This window comes from Acanthochromis polyacanthus, chromosome 9, assembly GCF_021347895.1.
Source record: "Acanthochromis polyacanthus isolate Apoly-LR-REF ecotype Palm Island chromosome 9, KAUST_Apoly_ChrSc, whole genome shotgun sequence".
Classification (NCBI taxonomy): domain Eukaryota; kingdom Metazoa; phylum Chordata; class Actinopteri; family Pomacentridae; genus Acanthochromis; species Acanthochromis polyacanthus.
The window spans coordinates 12,511,410-12,531,208 of NC_067121.1; the positions used below are offsets into that span (position 1 = coordinate 12,511,410).

General features: G+C 38.8%; 1 protein-coding gene across 1 annotated transcript in view; it reads left to right on the top strand.

The window, feature by feature from the left end:
- Positions 1 to 18,845, top strand: part of xkr4 (XK related 4) — a 48,951-nt gene extending 30,106 nt beyond the window's left edge. The window contains exons 2-4 of the mRNA XM_022220393.2: positions 4,036 to 4,235; positions 4,882 to 5,236; positions 9,142 to 18,845. Of these exons, the coding sequence (XP_022076085.1) occupies positions 4,036 to 4,235; positions 4,882 to 5,236; positions 9,142 to 9,742 (1,156 nt within the window). The 3' untranslated portion in view covers positions 9,743 to 18,845. The remainder of the gene's footprint in view (positions 1 to 4,035; positions 4,236 to 4,881; positions 5,237 to 9,141) is intronic.
- Positions 18,846 to 19,799: the final 954 nt, after the last annotated feature.

Sequence of the window (19,799 nt, forward strand, 5' to 3'; positions counted from 1 at the left end):
TACAGTCTGTCTCTGAACTTAATGTTTTTAAATGTCGTCTTAAGACGCACCTGTTCCGTGTAGCGTTTGACGCTTAGCTCCTTTTAGCACTGTGTGTTTCTTAAAATGTTTTTACTTATTTATTTTATTTTACTCTGTTAAGCGCTTTGTGCTCCTTTTGGCGGTTGGAAGGTACTTTATAAATAAAATTGATTGATTGATTGATTGATTGATTGATTGATTGATTGATTGATTGATTGATTGATTGATTGATCTTAAGGAAGTACTTTTGTTCTCTTCATTCTTTGTTCTCTTTCTGTCACTTCTTCAGTAGAACATTCAAGCTGTTCACAAATGACCCACACAAATCATCATTATTATGCTATGCGTCTGCCACTAAGGTCCTAGATGAACCAGCTACTATGACCCACAGTCATTTTGTGTTTATGTTCCAGATCTCTCTCTCTCCCTCAGCCTGTGAGTGTATGTGTGAAAGTGAATGATTCTGGAACAGGTGGAGCTCTCTCATTGGTGTACGTAATGGAACAGAAGCTCCAGAATTGGACTAGTAAAATAAATCAGGCTCTTTAAACTGGAACAAACATCCTTCTTCCCTCTACTGTCTTCCGGTATCAACAGACGTCAGCATACTAGTGTGACAGTGTTTGTGAATTTTGGATGTGAGTAGCCAGGATCAAATAACACCGTGAACTTCTTGACATTAGATAAAGATTTTTTTAATAGAGAGAGTTGTTCTCCTTAGTCTCTTCATTATGAACAACTGTAAGTGGCATCTGTACATATGAGCACTTCAAGCCTTTCTACACCCGAGCATGTAAGCAACAGTGTAGGAGTGAGGAACCCTTTTTTTTATGTTTTTCTCAATTTTCTCGTGTTTTTGTTTAGGACACCAGGTTACAGGTTTCATTGTTTCATCTTTTTTCACTATTTGTGAAGTTTTTGGGTCAAAAGAGAAATTTGTTGGTTTTGACCACTGCTTAATCTCACAATAGAATAAAGCCTGCTTTGAAAAATGATTTGTAGTGTTTGTCTGGCCTTCCTTGAGATTGGGAAAAATGGAAAAGACATGTTATACCAGATGTTCCCGAGACTTGGCAAGTAACACAGTATAATCATGGTGATCAGAAAATTTCGAGGCACAATTGAAATGAATGTGTGCACGGAGACTCGTCAGTTAGTATTCCGATGAGAAAGCTTAGGGGCTAGCACAACAACTTGGTTCATGAGCTAGTTACTTGTGGAGGAAAAATGTTTGCTCAAATGGATTTTGAATACTTGCGCAGAATTATTATACTATCTAACTGACATACGACCGAAATTGGAAAAGAGAGGTAAAGACCGTTAAGCAAACTAACTTAACTATTAAGGTTAAGACCCTGAAATATCATTAATGTAGCATACTAAGGAACAGAACATTCCAGAGTAACAGACAAAGATCCAAAGACCCTCTCCCAAAGCTGTAAATTTGACAAGACACTGTTTCAGAAGGCAGCTAACCCAAAATTCACCTGCAAATGGAACATCTGCTAATCGGATGTTTACTAATGAAGGACCACTAACAGCTCACTGGGAGACAACAGGATGCCTCCTACCTCCACCAGAATCTGATAAGGGTCACTAAGTGTCAACTGTGAGGAAAATCACACCCCTGCAGAAAAGGATTGGCATTCTGACCTTCTGATCTCCCTCCCTAACACACAGAAATTGCTACACAGGAATGAAACAGCTTAAATCAGAACATTAAGTAAATTCAGCATCACCGGAGTGATTATCTGGACTCAGTCTCTAATACCAGGTTGATCAGAACCAGTATGGAAGAAGAACACATTAAATCTGAAGTGTTTGTGGAGAAGCACAAACGAGACACCAACACCCCCCTTTTCTCGGTTATAAACTACAGCCGGAAAAGACACAGAGAGACTTTATTTACTCTAAGCACATATACTACCTGTGTCTTATTTTCCTTATTATTGAATGTATATGCTTGTGTTTTAGCTATGTTATAAATCTGCTTCCATGTAGCCTGAAGTCTACAATCTTTAAGTTTATTCTTGTGTTTACACCTTTTATTATTATCTGTGGAACCATATCAGATAAACATTTTGTGTTTGGTGTCTTTCTAATCACGTCTTTGTTATTTCAGATCTGTGATCATTGTAAATGTTGAACAATTGAATTTGTACATTTAAGATATCAAGAGTAAGTTCTAAAAGTATCTGGCGTCAAACCTCTTCTGGACAGTGATGCTCGACACCACCCCTTGGGAGGAACACATTCATGATTGGTTAGAGGCTGATTTGAATTTGGCTCTAAAACTTTCTAAATAGAGGAAAATCACTGGAATGCAACGGGGCTTTATGAAGAACACTGGGCTTTTAAAAAATTCCACTTGGGTTTGTAAGAAGTGGCTTGTAACAATGGGCTCTTAGGAAAAGAATGGGCTCTTAGAAGAATGCAACTGGGCTTAAGAATTACTTAAGAACTACAGCAGTGCAAATATTTTTTTAATAACTGTGAGCTTTGACTCCTAGTGTTTTTCCTTTGGCACACTTTTGAATGTAAACCAGTCTCTTGTCTCTGCATTCCTGAACTAACTCATCCAGCAGATCATCACAGCTACACATCCTGCAGTTGCCTCTCTCTCACTACTGCAAATACTATGCAAGTATCATTTTCTTCCTGCTAAACGGGTGAATTTACCTTTTACAATTGGTTTTCCAATTTTTAAAGTAATTCTAAATTCATCACCTTTCTACCAACCAGTGACGATTACAGTTCACTCGTTTATCTGGATTTATTCATTCATTTATTCAGTGTCTGTTGCTATTCATTGTTGGCTCGTAGTATTAGTTAATAAATGTTAGCATATAATTATCATCAGTTGTACCGTGTATTTCTTTGTTTTGGGAACTGAAGGTCAATGAAATCAGAGTTTACGACTTTCATAAAGAGACTGATCACTTTCTTTTTATTAATGAACAAGAATCTGCATAAAATAATTGTGATCTAATAATTTTTTCCATAACTATAGTTACTGTAATACTTTTTATAGAAGTGGCCAGCTCTTGTTCTTTAAACTGGTGATCGGACAAAACAAAACACTGGATGATATTAAAGAAGCTGAGCCTTTTTATGACAGCTGTAGGGAAATATATGCTCAAATTGGGTTTGAATGTTTATGCAGAATTATTACACAATCTAATGGATATTCAACCAGAGAAATATTTAGATCAGATTAACATAATAATGCAGCATATGAAGCACCCCCTGTTACTGTCAATAAGAACTTCGGGAATGATCAGGGAAATTATTTAAGCTGAAAGTTATTTATAAAAGCTCGGTAGCTGAAATCTATACAAGTTAGGAACCAAAATGTTAAATTAAACTGACAACACAATCACAACTAACTATGACACAACAATAGCATATATTAAGACAAACAACAACACAGAACAAACAATGTGGTGAATGTGAGTGAGGGAGAAAGAAAGGAAGAGAAAATAATATTACAATGTAATATTCAGTTCAATATTAGGGTGTAATATGACGTTCTCAGGAGAAGGGATTAATAGATGACACCTAAAAGCAGCCGCTGATTTGATGGTAGGCTAATTTGGAGACTTACAGGAATTTACATTTGGTAATGAATGAGAATTAAGAAAGGTGCACAAAGTTTCAGTGTCTTAAAGCTAATTGTGTACACGTGATGCTGCGATGGTGCTCATGTCGATGGATGGTCCATTCAGCCTGTGGATGCGAGTCGGAACAGCGGTGGACAGAGTAGCGTCTCTGTGGAATCTCTAATACCCAAGGGGGCTTTTGGGTTTGTATTGCTTGGTTCATGTGGCCAGATTTTTCTGTGATGGCTAACTGTGTTTCTAGATCCAACTGCAGAATGCAGAGTCACTTTCAAAGTTTTGAAAGGTTTATTGTTGGTTCATATGGTTGTACCCTTCTGTTTGATGTATTGTGTTGTAATGTTTTATCCTGTCGACTTGAAGTTCAGGACTCGTATTTATTGTTTGTTTTCTCCAGGTATTTCCATACTATATACCTGGGCATTCGGAGTCGTCAGAGTGCTGAGACAGAGCGTTGGCGTTACTACTGGAGAATGGTGTATCAGTTTGCAGATGTGAGCATGTTGCATCTATTGGCCACCTTTTTGGAGAGCGCTCCACAACTGGTGCTGCAACTGTGCATCATCATACAGACACACAAGCTTCAAGCTGTCCAAGGTAACAGATAGAAAAACTACTGCTACAATAGTGTAATCAATGCCATAAATTTTATAATTTAGTATAAGTCATTTTTCTTTCTTGTCTTACATTTTGCCAACTTAAGCCAGTGAAACAACAAAGCAATTCAGTTTTATTCTATGCTGATGGAAGGATTTGAATATACAGTATATTTTCAAGGTGATGTGCTTATGTAAATATCAGATCCTTTTTCCTGTAGGAAGACAATATAGTATACAGTAGCAGTCTGTTGCTACTATTGCAAGCAACAGCTCTCTCAGTCTACTGAACTTGTGGTCCACTGCAAAGATCAGTTCAAAGCCATCTTTCGAGGGCAGGAGTAGCACATGTGTTACTCATAGCATTGAAGAGTGAGTGGGCTGGCCATCTCACTGTCAGTAGCCCTGAAGCAGCTTGAATTAAGCTGTACTTGAAATGTCAAAATGGTCCGTCAGGCTGATAGGGAAAATCTTTCCATTATGCTACTACAGCTTAAGTTCTGACCAGCAGCAAATAGTTCTCAAGCTTACCAGCTGATGGAAATCCTTTACATGGCATACTGTTGATAGATGTCCCTAAAATAAAGCATATGGTTGTGACAAAATGTGAGTGTTTCTGTAATCCTTGAAACAAGTGTCTTTTGCAGGTATGACAGCAGCAGCCTCTCTCGTCTCTCTGGCCTGGGCTTTGGCCTCCTACCAGAAGGCACTGCGAGAATCTCGGGATGACAAGAAGCCCATCAGCTACCTGGCTGTCATAATTCAGTTCTGCTGGCACTTCTTCACCATAGCAGCCAGAGTCATCACTTTTGCACTGTTTGCCTCGGTGTTCCAACTCTATTTTGGCATCTTTATTGTTCTGCATTGGTGCATCATGACCTTCTGGATTGTCCACTGCGAGACAGACTTCTGTATCAGCAAGTGGGAGGAGATTGTGTTTGACATGGTGGTGGGCATAATCTACATCTTTTCCTGGTTCAACGTCAAAGAGGGACGAACAAGGTAAAGATACTGAGTTCCAATCAGTATGACGCTTATGTAAAGAAAAACAGTTTCCCCAAGATCCCCAAGCAATTTCATTTTATTTCTGTTCGCTCTGTCTCTCTCTCTCTCTGTCTCTCTCTCTCTCCATATATATATATATATATATATATATATATGTATGTATATATATAAATATATATATATATATAAATATATATATATATTTAGGTTTTTCTCTAAGCAACCTTTCATATTTTATTCAATCAAAATATCGTCAAACATACATGAGTGAAAGAATGTAAAATACATTTTTAAAAAATCCTCAATCTAATAAATACAATCTGAAACTAGAAAAGCACTCGGAGAGCGCATACCTCCGCCATCCCGTTTGTCTGTCTGTCCGTCTGTCTGTCCGTGTGTGTGTGTCTGTCTGTCTGTCTGTTTGTCTGTTAACAGCATAACTCAAAAAGTCATGGACGGATTTTCACCAAATTTTTACAGGATGTCCGGAAGAGCACGAGTAAGAATCGATTAGATTTTGGAGGTGATCCAAATCACTGTCTGGCGGCCGCCGGTGGCCTTGCGGCTGCCTGGCCACCTGGCGGCCGCCTGGCCACCTGGCGGCCATTTCTCAATTGTCCTTCGACCTTCAAAAAATTCCTGGATCCAGATGGTGATTCGGATCACCTCCAAAATCTAATCGATTCTTACTCGTGCTCTTCCGGACATCCTGTAAAAATTTGGTGAAAATCCGTCCATGACTTTTTGAGTTATGCTGTTAACAGACAAACAGACAGACAGACAGACACACACACAGACAGATGGACAGACAGACAAACAAACTCCAGTGATTACATAACCTCCTGGCGGAGGTAATGATGCGCCCACAAAAAGTTGGTCTGTATAGGAGCTGTTGTTGCCTAGTGCTTGGTCAAAAGGAATTGGATGGTTGTTTTTGATCCTACTTTTGGGAACTGCCCAAATGGCTTATGTCATACCGTGGTGTTCTGAAAATAAAGCTCAATCGAATGATACAAAATTAAAATGTACAGGGGGCACAGAAGGAGAAGAGATGTGAGACACAGATACAGCATCAGGTGAAAGGCACAAGTGGATGTAAAAACAGCAGGACACTTGAGAGTTGTCCTCCACTTTAACAGAATATCATTATCTCTGATGTAGAAAATGAACTGTGAGGTTTTGACCAAAAGCAGGACACTGAGGTTAGTGGTAGAATAGGGGGATTTATTAAACAGTGAGATGGGTGAGGGCTGACTGGAACTAATCGGCTGAAGGTGGCATGGTGTGTCTGAAGATAGTGAGTTGGCTGAACCTGAGGAAGGTTGGACCACAGGTGAGTGGAATTAGCTGCTGGCAGTGAAGCTCAAAGGAGAATCTAGACATGAGAACACAAGAGATGAGTGGAATTGCCAGTGACAATCACTTGAGAAAAATATTCAGCTTGTGTCATTGGAGGTGGCCAGAGAGTGGGTGTACCAAAGTCACAGAAAAATCTGGCACCGGAGAGCAGGAGAAACCAGGGTTTTATATAGGTCTTGATAAGGTGAGATGTAGGTGCGTTTAATCAGGCAACTGCAGTGAGTCAAGTCACAGCCCCACTGAAAGGGAATGATGTGAACAAAAACAGGATGGAGTGGAGGGAGCAAGGAAAAACAAAAACGTAAACCATGACACAAACATTTTTAAAAAAGTGCTTAGAAATCATAGAAAAAGTGGCTAATTGTCAGTCTTTGTCAGGTCAGACATATTTCAAGAAAAATGCTCCTCCACTGTCTAACAATTTATCCCATGTTCTCCTATTTGTTACTTGTGACCCAAAACTAAGCTCTGTGAAATATTTTCCTTGAATTTCACATGATTACAAACCTGTTATTTTTGTGTGTGTATTTTAACCCACAATGAAATATCTTACGTAGCAAGACATTTTATTGGTAGAGTATCTCCAGAAATATAACTCCCACCACAGTGAAATTTGGTGAGGATAGCAAAAAAACTTATTTCCAGCAGTTTCAAATGACTAAATGGCTTCAGCAGAGTTTTTTTTTTTTTTTTTTTAAATGACTGGTGTTTGGATGATGGATAAAAGTGCAAAATCTTAAAATGTGGGTGATAAGGGGGCCCCAGAAAGTCCCTGCAACTTTATGGATGTATCCATGGTTTCCACTAAAGATACAGTCTTTGGTTGACATTTTACCAACTTTGAGATCTCTAGCATCAGTAGAATTTGCTGTCTGGCAAATGGGGCAAGTCAAGTTTCCAGTCTTTTGCAATTTTGACATACTAAAAAGAGGGTTTATATATTGTCATTATATGTCTAAAATTATGACCTGCTTCCATGATGTCTTCAAGTGAAATTTAACAACATATTCAGCTTCTTTAGCCAAGTTGAAAGTGCCAATATATGAACACTGAACAGAGGAAATGATGATAATTCAACCTTAATTATGTCTTTTGTTTATTGAAGACATCATGGCAAGGGCTATAACAACAATACAAGTGAAACATGATGTTGATGCTGTACCAAAAGCAGTAAAAGAACCCAATGCATCAGAGTCATCATTCCACACTGGATTTACATTTATTTATCTACAGAAAGGAAATTCTCAGACAATTCAACTTCTCTGCTAGTCTTAATGTCTAAATTGCATTGCCTTCCTTTTACTGGAGTTGGAGCTGAAGGGAAACAAAGCATGTGCTATTGGCACTCAACAGATATCATCAGAGGCCACTTGAATGACTTGGATGGCCCACTCCGGTGCAGAAACATTACCCTCACTGGCTAGGAAAATAAGGAATGTGCCTTCTTATCCTAGCCAGTTGTGAATCCCAGCCATTACTAAAGTCATACACATGAATTGTGGCATTGTGTTCTGTTGCCCAACTCACCTCCAGCTAAAATGACAGAAGCTGAAATGTAAATCCATGGAGAAATTACTTTTTTACATTGTAATATCCTGTTTCGCTTGTATTGTTAATATAGCACTTGCCATACTGTGCTTCAGTATTCATGAGACTTATAATTGGAATATTTTTGAATTAAGAGCAGGTATATGTATCAGAACATTTGGTGTGACAGAATAAGTCTTGTTAATTTTCAACATGAAGACAACATGTAAGCAACATATAACTTTCCTCAAGTCATGAAAAAATATAGACCCTATGAACACAGTTTTTGTTCTCCTACAAATGAGTCCACATTTTGGCTGAAAAATTGGCTTGCCATAGTTGCCACACATTAGAGCGTATTTACAGCAGGAATACATTTATACACATATACACTACCAGGTCAGTTTCTATGGCCACGATACCACACCCATTCAAAAATTTTGCATTTTCTTGTAATTTCAAGGAGCAGTGATTAAAAATTGGCCTTTGATGTAGCCATTCCATTATTTGTAAGTGCTGGAAACAAGTTTGCCTGTGTCTGCATCCTTAAATTGTTTTACAGGTAAAACTTTTTAGTTTTTTAATTCCCGCGTCTGAAAACATATGAAATTTTTAAAATTCAGTCAAAACATCTTAGTTTTCAGATTGAAATAGGAAGAGGAAAGGTGAATAGCAAATTAGGCATCTTTTATCTGGTGTTAAAAGTCCCCCAGAATGTCAAGAATGAAAGAGTAGATTTTTTCCACCTGAACAGCACACTTAAAATGTTTAGTGGCACTCATTGATATTCGGACTTGCCTTTGACTTGGTTCAATAAAAAGAAAAGAAAGATGGTCAGCAGTTGTGGAGGCATCAGTGTTGGACAGATGGACCAAACCACAGTTATATCAGTCCTTACAGTTCACTATCAAAAGACAATATAAGCACTTCCAGCCACAAATTTACATAATTTGATGATACTGTAGAACACTGCAAGTAATTTTTAAATTTCTATTATATTTCATATCTTTTTGCAGATGTCGGCTTTTCATCTATTACCTGGTGATCCTGGTGGAGAATGCTGCTCTCAGTGCGTTGTGGTATCTCTACCGATTACCTCATACCACTGACGCCTTTGCTGTGCCAGCCCTCTGTGTTATTTATAGCAGTTTCCTTACTGGTGTGGTTTTCATGCTAATGTACTATGCCTTTTTCCATCCCAATGGGCCCCGCTTTGGACGTTCACCAAGTGTCCAAGGCCTCGACCTAGACCCCACTGCTCAGTTCTCCACACTACCATCTGAAGGGGCCACCAACTCACTGCGCTCCAACCGAGGTGCCATTACAACCCTGGAGCGTGACATGGGAAAGTATTCTGAGCGGGACGGCTGCATGCCGGTGTTTCAGGTCCGACCCACAGTGCCGTCTACACCATCATCTCGCGCTCCACGCTTTGAAGAGACCGTCATTAAGATTGACCTTTGCAGGAATCGTTACCCTGCCTGGGAGCGTCATGTCCTTGACCGAAGTATACGCAAAGCAATCCTGGCCATAGACTGCTCCCTGACTCCTCCACGGCTGCAGTACAAAGATGATGCTCTGGTGCAAGAGCGGTTGGAATATGAGACCACGTTATAGGTCTGCCCTGCTCTCAGGACCCATACAGGGATGCAGCATCAGAGGGTTATCCTGATATTACATAAACAACAACAGGGACTATGGCAATAAGAATTTATTACTAGCAACAATGTCACTCCTCAATTTACATTTCCCTTTTTCTTTTTATTATCCAACATTAGTGCCCACCCAGGAGCATTCAGGACTGTTGATAGTGACTGGGGGAGTGGTTTGGCACAGGTTTATGTCACAGATGTGTTTGGATTGTTTGTTGTGCTGTTGGTACTAGACAAGAAAATCCTGTCAGGGATACCAGAAAGGGATACCAGAATAGGCATTTTGTCAATACCTGCCTGGTATGAACTAAATGCAGAAAAGTAGCAGAGTGCTTTGAGATTCTGGTTAAACCCAACAAGAGACTGATGTAGGACTAAGGATAAAATAAGATGTCCATCATTAGATATTTTACTTTACCCCACATAACACCTGAATTTAATTTGCATTGCTCCAATGTCATGTGGACAGGAAGTGATTCCTCATTTACTAACAGTAGAAACCTGAAATTGTTGTATCTGTATTGATGTGTTAGTATCCTACTGTTTGGAAGTACTGATGATGTGATCCCATACCAGCCACAACCGGGTATGTACTTCCATTACTTCCATCAATATCTCCATGATAAAACTCATCACTCCCACTCTCAATGTGCCAAAAAGATTCCTTGGAAACTTCCTCTGGTTCTGATGAACAACTTAAGGATGACAGGTCCCAAAAGTTCTTCTCTGGCCTAAACCATTCATTCTCCTTGGATAATTCTTATCTACATTGAAAGTAGGTCAGGCAGAAAGTGGACTAAGAGGCCAAAGTAGCATCTATACACATTCTGTCTATTGTGTTTGGATTAAATCAGCCAAACCTGGCAGGATGGAAGAAAAGGGAGCAAGAAAAATGGAGTGGAAGTTGAACAGACACAAGCTCACAGTCCTTCTCCCATAATGAAAAAGGTCAAAATCATACAATGCCAAGAAAAATCTTCCTGGCAGCTCAAGTCAGGTATGTGCAGTCCAGCCTCATAAACCTGGCTGTGGAATGACAATGATCTTGGTTTGTCCATGGAGGAGAGCAAAAAGGAGAGCAAATTGCCAGACAATGAATAGGTGAAGACAGGAGAGAAAGATACAGGAAATGGAAACAAGTTGAGGATAAAGAAGAAAGAAAACACAGACAAGCAGCCATCTCAGCCAAACTAATCAACCGCCAGGATATGTACAGTACTCTGATACAACATGCAGCATTTTTTTTACTTTAGCAATTACGTAGAAGGTACTGAAATCATTGTAATTCTGTTTCTTTTGTGGATAAATGTGTGTGTATTGGCAATATGTTGTGTTTGCGTGTGTGTGTGTGTGTGTGTGTGTGTGTGTGTGTGTGTGTGTGTGTGTGTGTGTGTGTGTGTGTGTGTGCGTGTGCGCGTTTGTGCATGTGTGTGCATGAGTGTGGAGTGGTGTGTGGACAATAGAAGTAGCTCAGGAGGAAATGTGAGTGGATGCTTGAATATGCACTTTACTGTAATCAGTCAGTGAAGGTACATGTTGGCACATCATCTTCTAGGAAAAGGGTTCCTGGTTTTGTTTTCCACCTGACCCAATGACATCTTTTAATGTTTCAACACAACATGACAACCAAGCCACACAACACAAGTGTGTCACTATGAAAGTTGAGACAGGATTCTCCTACCACATAACATGGTTTGTCAGATTTGAAAGGTTTCACGAGAATGGAAAAAATAAACAAACAAAAAAACAGTATTATGCAGAGGTAGATTTTGCCTTTCAAAAAAAAGACTTAATGCAAATGATGGGAGATAGAAACGTCTTTTTAGAAAAAGTTATAACATAGCAAACACTGACTGATATACACTTCCAGTCAAAAGAATGACAAAGTGTTTCCAAACTTTTGACTGGTAGTACAGGGTGATACAAAAAAATGGGAACTTTTTAACAATCCAATAAAACCAAGAGTGATGGAAGAAAAATATTTTATTCATAGTAATTGAAACCTTAAAACATGCCATTTAAGAAACAATGATGGAATTTTCATTTTTTAAAAATTTCTTCCTGTAGATGGCGTCCTCATGTAAGAATGAATTCTTGAAAGCTGCTGTTGAGATTCCTCATTGACCGCTGCAACATCTCAGCTGGGATACTGTGAATTTCATCCTGAATTCTCTGTTTTAATTCATCCAGAGTTCTTGGTCGAGTCGTGTACACTTTACTCTTGAGATAGCCCCAGGTAGATTTCAAGAATGCATTCGTACAGGAGGACGCCATCTACAGGAAGTAATCTTTAAAAAATGAAAATTTCATCATTGTTTCTTAAATAGCATGTTTTAAGGTTTCAATTACTATTGGATTGTTAAATAGTTCCCATTTTTTGTGTCACCCTGTATAACTGGTCTTTTTTTTCACATCTTACATTATCTTTTTTGTGAGAAGCATGAAACATGATCAATGCCAGCAGACATAAAAGAAAAAATGCAATTTGAAACTATTTCTAAAGAGCTCTCTCCATTTTTATTGTGTAGATGACCAAAATTTTGTTTGTTCCTTCTTCTCTGAAGAAGATATCTAGCTTCTCATTCACAGCAAGGCACTGGAATAATGCTATCACAGTTTTCTATTTATTACTTCTGCCCCTCAGATGCAAAATGTTCAGATTTATCTCCAACCTGTCAACAGCAAAAGACCAAAGCAAAAAGAGACAGTCAGATGTTTCAAGTGTGACATCTGATCAGGACAACTTCAACCTGTTTTCTTGATCAGGTGTCACACTGTTTAGCCACAACATGTAAACCGCATGCCATCAAGCAGTTCTGACTCATTAAGACATGGACTCTTGTGGCATTAGGCCAACTGTTAGCAGCAGATCTTTACAGTTCTGTATGTTGCAAGGTGGGGCCTCAATGAATCAAATTTTTTTTTCCTTGCACACTCACCAAGACTTTTACCAAACTGAGATCTGTGGAATTTTGAGGCCAAGTAAACATGTTAAACACCTTGTATTCTTCCCCAAACCGTTTCTGAACAATTTCCTGCACACTGTGTGGACGCAATATCCTGCGTAAAGAGACCACTGCAAAGAAAAGGTGTACAGGTACAAGGCTGGCTTACCTTCTTCCCACAGTAATAATGCTTATAAATTTTTCCTAAGTAAATGGTACATAGACATTTGGCCATTCACATGGTGCAAAACAAATGGACTCCTCAGACCAGGTTACCTAGCAGGTTACAACAAAGTCACAACTTGGCCAAAAGCCTGAACATCCCCAGTTATCTGATTCAGAGAGACTGAGATGGCAGAAAGAATGGAGAGCTGTGCCATCTCCACCAGCCTCACCCTACCAGCCCAAACAACTTGATTTCAGGAAATACCTGGAGATCATGACGTCCTCACACAGATGGGCTGTCAGCTAAACCCACCATATTAAGAGTCAAGGCAGTGCTATTCAGATGGTAACAGTGTGTCTGTTCTGGTTAGCTTTTGTAATTTGTGATGTCACAAGTGCATTTATTTATTTATTTATTTATTTTCTTATTTTCTTATTTTCTTTCTAAGGTTAGAAAGAGAAAGTAAAAGCACAAAAGCAAGTGAAGATAATTTTACAGACACCTTTCCATCCTGCTCAAACAAACAAGCCTTGTGTTTGAATTCTGAATTATGTTTTGTTGTATTACAGAAGAACGCAGAACAGAATACTATATATGATTCATATTAGAGCGGAAGCATAAGTCACTTTAAACTTTCACTTAATTTTTTACTTACTGCTTATTTATCATGTTTGTCATCATGTAGCTGAGTGTGTAACTGTGTGCTCTCATCAGAGGTGCATGCAGTGTTACTGTTTTGAGGAGTTTTTAGAGGACAGTTTAAAAAAACAGCTGCTCCAGCAATTTATTTTTATTTTATTTATTTACCTTTTATACAAATTTGAATTTGGTGTATTTAAAAAGGAGCTGCACTGATTTTACACATCAGTGTGCTTAAAGGTGTTCAGATGTAACAGTGTTAATGTGAAAAAGTTTTAAACATAAGGTCTTTTGTGACTCCAGTGGAAGCACAATATTGGAGAAATATCCTGAAGGGATGTCACTAGAGCCAATATTGGACCTATGACTAAAAGTCTGAAAAATAATTGAATCACTTATTTTGAAAGAGGAGATTTTCTGAGACTTCTGTAGCCTGCAGTTTGTCTCTGTTGCAGGCTCTGTTATCTATTGCGAACATGATATTTGTGAAGTTCTGACTGAACTGTCAGTGGTTGAGTGTCATTGTGGGTAATATAGACAGCAGAGGGTTTTGTTGTACATTTAATTGGATTTCTGTGTGTTCATTTTCAAATAGAAAAAGCATGGGTTTCTGAATGACACAATACTGTTAAAGTTAATGAAAGGCACACTTCATAAGTCTGCATTTACAAAGCTCTTTAGGAGCTGTCTAGGTAACAGACCAAGTTGCCCCCCCCCCCCCCCCCCCAAAAAAAAAAAAAAAAAAAAAATCACTCAGTCTGAATTCATTAATTCATCAGCAAATTTTGACATAATATAAATTGTTGATGACAGGAGGTCAAGAATTTAGAATTCAATAGAAAGTGTTAAGGTCAGTGGTATCACACTGGACTATACCATTCTTCAGTAAAATAGATCCAGCAGGAGATTGTCTCTATTGTTAGTAAAACTCACAAGGATTTGTGGGGAAAAAATGTTTTAAACATTTCAGATCTTTATAAAAAGCAAAAAGCAATGGCATTGGTGTATACACTTATTCATTCACTTGGCCAGTTTCTTGATGCTAAAATGAATCAGTAACTGAATAATGGACAACAAAGACATATGAAGTTTGAAAAGCAGATTTCCTTTGTAAATGGTCTGTACTTATATAGCATCTTTTTCACCTTTGCTAGGTTTTACAAAACATTTTACAATGTGTTTCTCATTCACTCACAAACAATTTGCATGACAACAGAGCTGTCATGCAAAGTGCTTATGTATGTGTAGCCTACTCTGTGTAAAGCAGCCTTATATTATTTTCAAGATACATCAAAACATTTTATCTACATTTATTTTCAGGGTCTCCTAAATCCAGTGTAGCCTTTGCAACACATCACCATTTCCTGAACTAACTCATAATATATAGTAATTTGTGTTATCGTAGAGCTACCTCAGTTTGCTTGATGAACAGAACACCCATTCATTGGCATTGCATCTACTTCTGTAACAAAGATGACACTAAAAATACATTTTCCAAAATCAAATTGAAAATTCAATTGACAAACCATTTTCAGTCCTCCAAAGAATGATGCCAATGAAAAGGCAGTTTTTCCCTTATTGAATAGGCTCACAATTTGTTTTCAATTTGGCAATAATTATAAAAGCTGTATTAAAAAAAATGCATTTCTTCTTTTTTATGTCATGCACATTACAGTACTAAACTACTGTGCAGTGTTTTACAGTACTGAGTCCTTGGATTAACATTTAATCAACTCTAATTTAGTGTTTAATAAAAACAACCACTGCAGCAGGAGGACTGATCTGGCTTGTTTCTATATTTAAAGCAATGATTTTGTTTAATTTCACTGTTGAAACAAAAAATGGGATGAGGTGCTGTCAAAAAAGGGAATCTTCCATTAAGGTTTCACAGGTGCTTATCAAACATTGGACTGGTAGTGGGTATCTTGCTAACTGCAGGAAGTGTATCAGAGGCAGGATGTGACACATCAACAGACCTCTCTCACTCTGGTCATAGAGTGAGTACAGAAAGTATTCAGACCCCTTGAAATTTTTCACTCTCTGTGTCGTTGCAGCCATTTGCCAAAATCAAAAAAGTTCATTTTATTTCTCATCAATGTACACTCAGCACCCCATCTTGACAGAAAAAAACAGAAATGTAGAAATTTTTGCAATTTTTTTTAAAAAAGAAAAACTGAAATATCACATGGTCAGAAGTATTCAGACCCTTTGCAGCGACATTCATATTTAACTCACATGCTGTCCATTTCTTCTGATCCTCCTCCCGATGGTTCTGCTTCTTTATTGGAGTCCAGCTGTGTTTAATTAAACTGATTGGACTTGATTAGGAAAGGCACACACCTGTCTATATAAGACCTTACAGCTCACAGTGCATGTCAGAGCAAATGAGAATCATGAGGTGGAAGGAACTGCCCAAGGAGCTCAAAGACAGAATTGTGGCAAGGCACAGATCTGGCCAAGGTTACAAAAGAATTTCTGCAGCATTCAAGGTTCCTAAGAGCACAGTGGCCTCCATAATCCTCAAATGGAAGAAGTTTGGGACGACCACAACTCTTCCTAGACCTGGCCGTCCAGCCAAACTGAGCAATGGTGGGAGAAGAGCCTTGGTGAGAGAGGTAAAGAAGAACCCAAAGATCACTGTGGCTGAGCTCCAGAGATGCAGTCGGGAGATAGGAGAAAGTTCCACAAAGTCAACTATCACTGCAGCCCTCCACCAGTCGGGGCTTTATGGCAGAGCGGCCCGACGGAAGCCTCTCCTCAGTGCAAGACACATGAAAGCCCGCGTAGAGTTTGCCAGAAAGCACATGAAGGACTCCCAGACTATGAGAAATAAGATTCTCTGGTCTGATGAGACCAAGATTGAACTTTTTGGTGTTAATTCTAAGCGGTATGTGTGGAGAAAACCAGGCACTGCTCATCACCTGCCCAATACAATCCCTACAGTGAAACATGGTGGGGGTGTTTTTCAGCTGCAGGGACAGGAAGACTGGTTGCAATTGAAGGAAGGATGAATGCGGCCAAGTACAGAGATATCCTGGAGGAAAACCTCTTCCAGAGTGCTCAGGACCTCAGACTGGGCCGAAGGTTCACCTTTCAACAGGACAATGACCCTAAGCACACAGCTAAAATAACAAAGGAGTGGCTTCAGAACAACTCTGTGACCGTTCTTGACTGGCCCAGCCAGAGCCCTGACCTAAACCCAATTGAGCATCTCTGGAGAGACCTCGAACTGGCTGTCCACCAACGTTCACCATCCAACCTGACAGAACTGGAGAGGATCTGCAAGGAAGAATGGCAGGTTTTTCCAGGTGTGAAAAACTTGTTGCGTCATTCCCAAGAAGACTCATGGCTATACTAGCTGAAAAGGGTGCTTCTACTCAATACTGAGCACAGGGTCTGAATACTTATGACCATGTGATATTTCAGTATTTCTTTTTTAATAAATTTTCAAACATTTCTACATTTCTGTTTTTTTTCTGTCAAGATGGGGTGCTGAGTGTACATTAATGAGAAATAAAATGAACTTTTTTGATTTTGGTAAATGGCTGCAATGACACAGAGAGTGAAACATTTCAAGGGGTCTGAATACTTTCCATACCCACTGTAACTCTAAAAAGCTGCTTTCTATGTTTTGTTTGCCTTAAAGAAAATATAGTTCTGTTTTTGACTTTATTTCAAACACATTACTCATGTTAGGATATTGTTTGTCTGAAAGCACTGCTGAATTTTCTGATTAACTTGGTTTGTGTGTGTGCATGTGTGAAGTGGTGTGTATGCTGTTTTCTCACAATCACGTGTCAACAGTAGTTACTGTGCTTATACTAGGACTGCACCACTGCCCAATTAGGAGGTTGTGTAGACCTCAGCACTCTGGGTCTAATGAAAGGCTTTGTGTCCAGCATGGTTGACTGCTGATTCCCTGTGCTTGTCACACAAAGCATCAGTTGTGACTGTAATACAGAAAAGCATAACCAGTGAGAGAAGCACAACACATAAAAAACATTTACTGTTGTGTTCCTATTGTTTCTTAGTGGCTGTTTGAAAAAACATTATCAACCAGTTAATTTACCTCTTGATTGTTTTTGGACCATTTAGATGTATTTGGGGGTTACATAATCATCTCTAACCATTAAGGATATAATAATATGTGGGTGGTACAATATTAAAATAATCTTAGCACAAAGTCAAAACTTTAATTAGTTTCATTATCCAAAAAATAGCTACTGATGTGAAGAAAGACAATAGAAAAACATTTTAGAGTGTGGCAGGAGTGGTAAAGAGGTATTACATGCAACAACAATGACTCACAAACAGTCAACATTGGTTCTTTTTTTTAATGAGCACAATCTTTCTTTCACCAAAAACAAACAGTTTTAGTTACCTAAAAGTAACTAAAGTTCACACAGATCAGAAAATGTCATATGTATTATTTTAAAAGGTGCTGAAGTACATCTATATCTCCACAGGAAAACTGTAGATAGCTAGCAATGACAAAAATTGCAGTTATTCCACAATCACACCACTCTGCTAAGAAAGTCAGTACACTGCAGTAATATTGATACCCTTTGTCCCTCCCTGAGATGTGAATGGCAGTGTTTCTTGTGAGCATCTTGGAGGTCAGCCCATCTCTGTGCATCAACTGTAATGGATCAAAGCTCTGCTGCAGCAGTCTGTAGATTAATGCCAAACAGACTTTGTTGCCTACTAGACAAAAAAAGTTCTCTATTTGGATGGTCAGGTCAAGATCTACAAGAGTTTCAGACTATCCAGCCTTAGTACAAGCACAGTAACCAGCAGATGAATAATAGTAGAATTTCAGTCACACTTGTATAATCATTCTGTACAGATGTATGTTTAGAGAATGGGTTTATGGAGTACCACAGACATTGATCTGATCAGTTCAAATGCTTATCTGTAAATAAATGTATGCAAAGTGTATATGTCAAAAAAGAACATTCCTCTCTTTCTGAGTTCTGACTGTGAAGGGTGTCTTTAGAGGTTTGATGCCACTGTGATGGCTGTAACTATGACAATATACTACAAATAAAAAAAAAGATATATGTGGTGTATGTGGTGTATTTTTAAAAAAGATACAGATGTTTAACACAAAAAAACATTGGTCTTTTCGGTAAGTGGAATTGTGTGATGAAAGTCTGAAGCGCTAAGCGTTCAACATTTTAGTGTAAAAATAAATAAAGAGTGATAAAATGATGAAAATTACATTTTTGTATATATTGGATTTTTTGTAAATTTTTATTTGAATTTAATGCAACACAAACTACCCAAATTCATTTAATAAAGTACACTGTGGTCATTTTTCTGGTCTCATGTTGTTTGATTTCTTGTTTCATTGGGGGCACTACTTTGCTTTGGTCAGCCCACAGGACCTCATCAACATCACAAGCTATGTTTTCTCTGGCCAGGCAACATGGAAAGAAAGACCTTGTGTGTCTGATCCAGCCCTGACTTGCATCAGCAGAAACATCACCACATGCCAAGACCATTGATTGCAAGAGATTTTCCCAAAGTATGGGTGCCGCTCACATACCTTCCACCTCCATGTAGAGAAGAATTCTTCTATAGGATTCAGAAAGAGAGAATATGGCAACAGAAAAACCACAATAACTTGAGGGTTCATATTGAACCATTCCCGAATTAATAGTCCTCTGTGAAAGCTAACGTTGTCCCACATGTATTCATGTGGCCTATCATTAGAATCGAACTGAAAAACTCTCTGGAACAAACGCAAACAAAACACAGAAAATGTCAGTAATGCACACTTTCTGTAATTTTACCAGCACTTGAGAACCAGAATTATGCATTGGCTTTTTACAGTACTCTCAGAGCATTTCTGACTGCTTGTATTGTTCCAGTATAGACATGTCACTGAAATGACAAACAACATTTACATCCCATGTAAACTAAACCATAATAAACCTAAAACCATTTACTTCATGCAACATCCTAATCATCTGCTGACCTCAATAACAGATTGCATTCTGAACAGCTAATTCTGTTTCCCAGCAGGTTTTTTTGGCTCAGTCCCAAACCGCCCCCTACACACTCCCCCTCCACTACCGAGTGTCACTCCAAAAGAAGTTACACTCGCAGCTGTAGGGGGCACTTTAATTGAAGGGGGAGGATATAAATACGATTGTCAGGAATGGGACGCCCCGTCGCCTCACCGGAAAACGGAAGACGTCATCGCCATGGTAACACAAAGACGCCTACTGTGCATGGCTGTAGTGCTGTGGCACAGGTTGCAACTAACA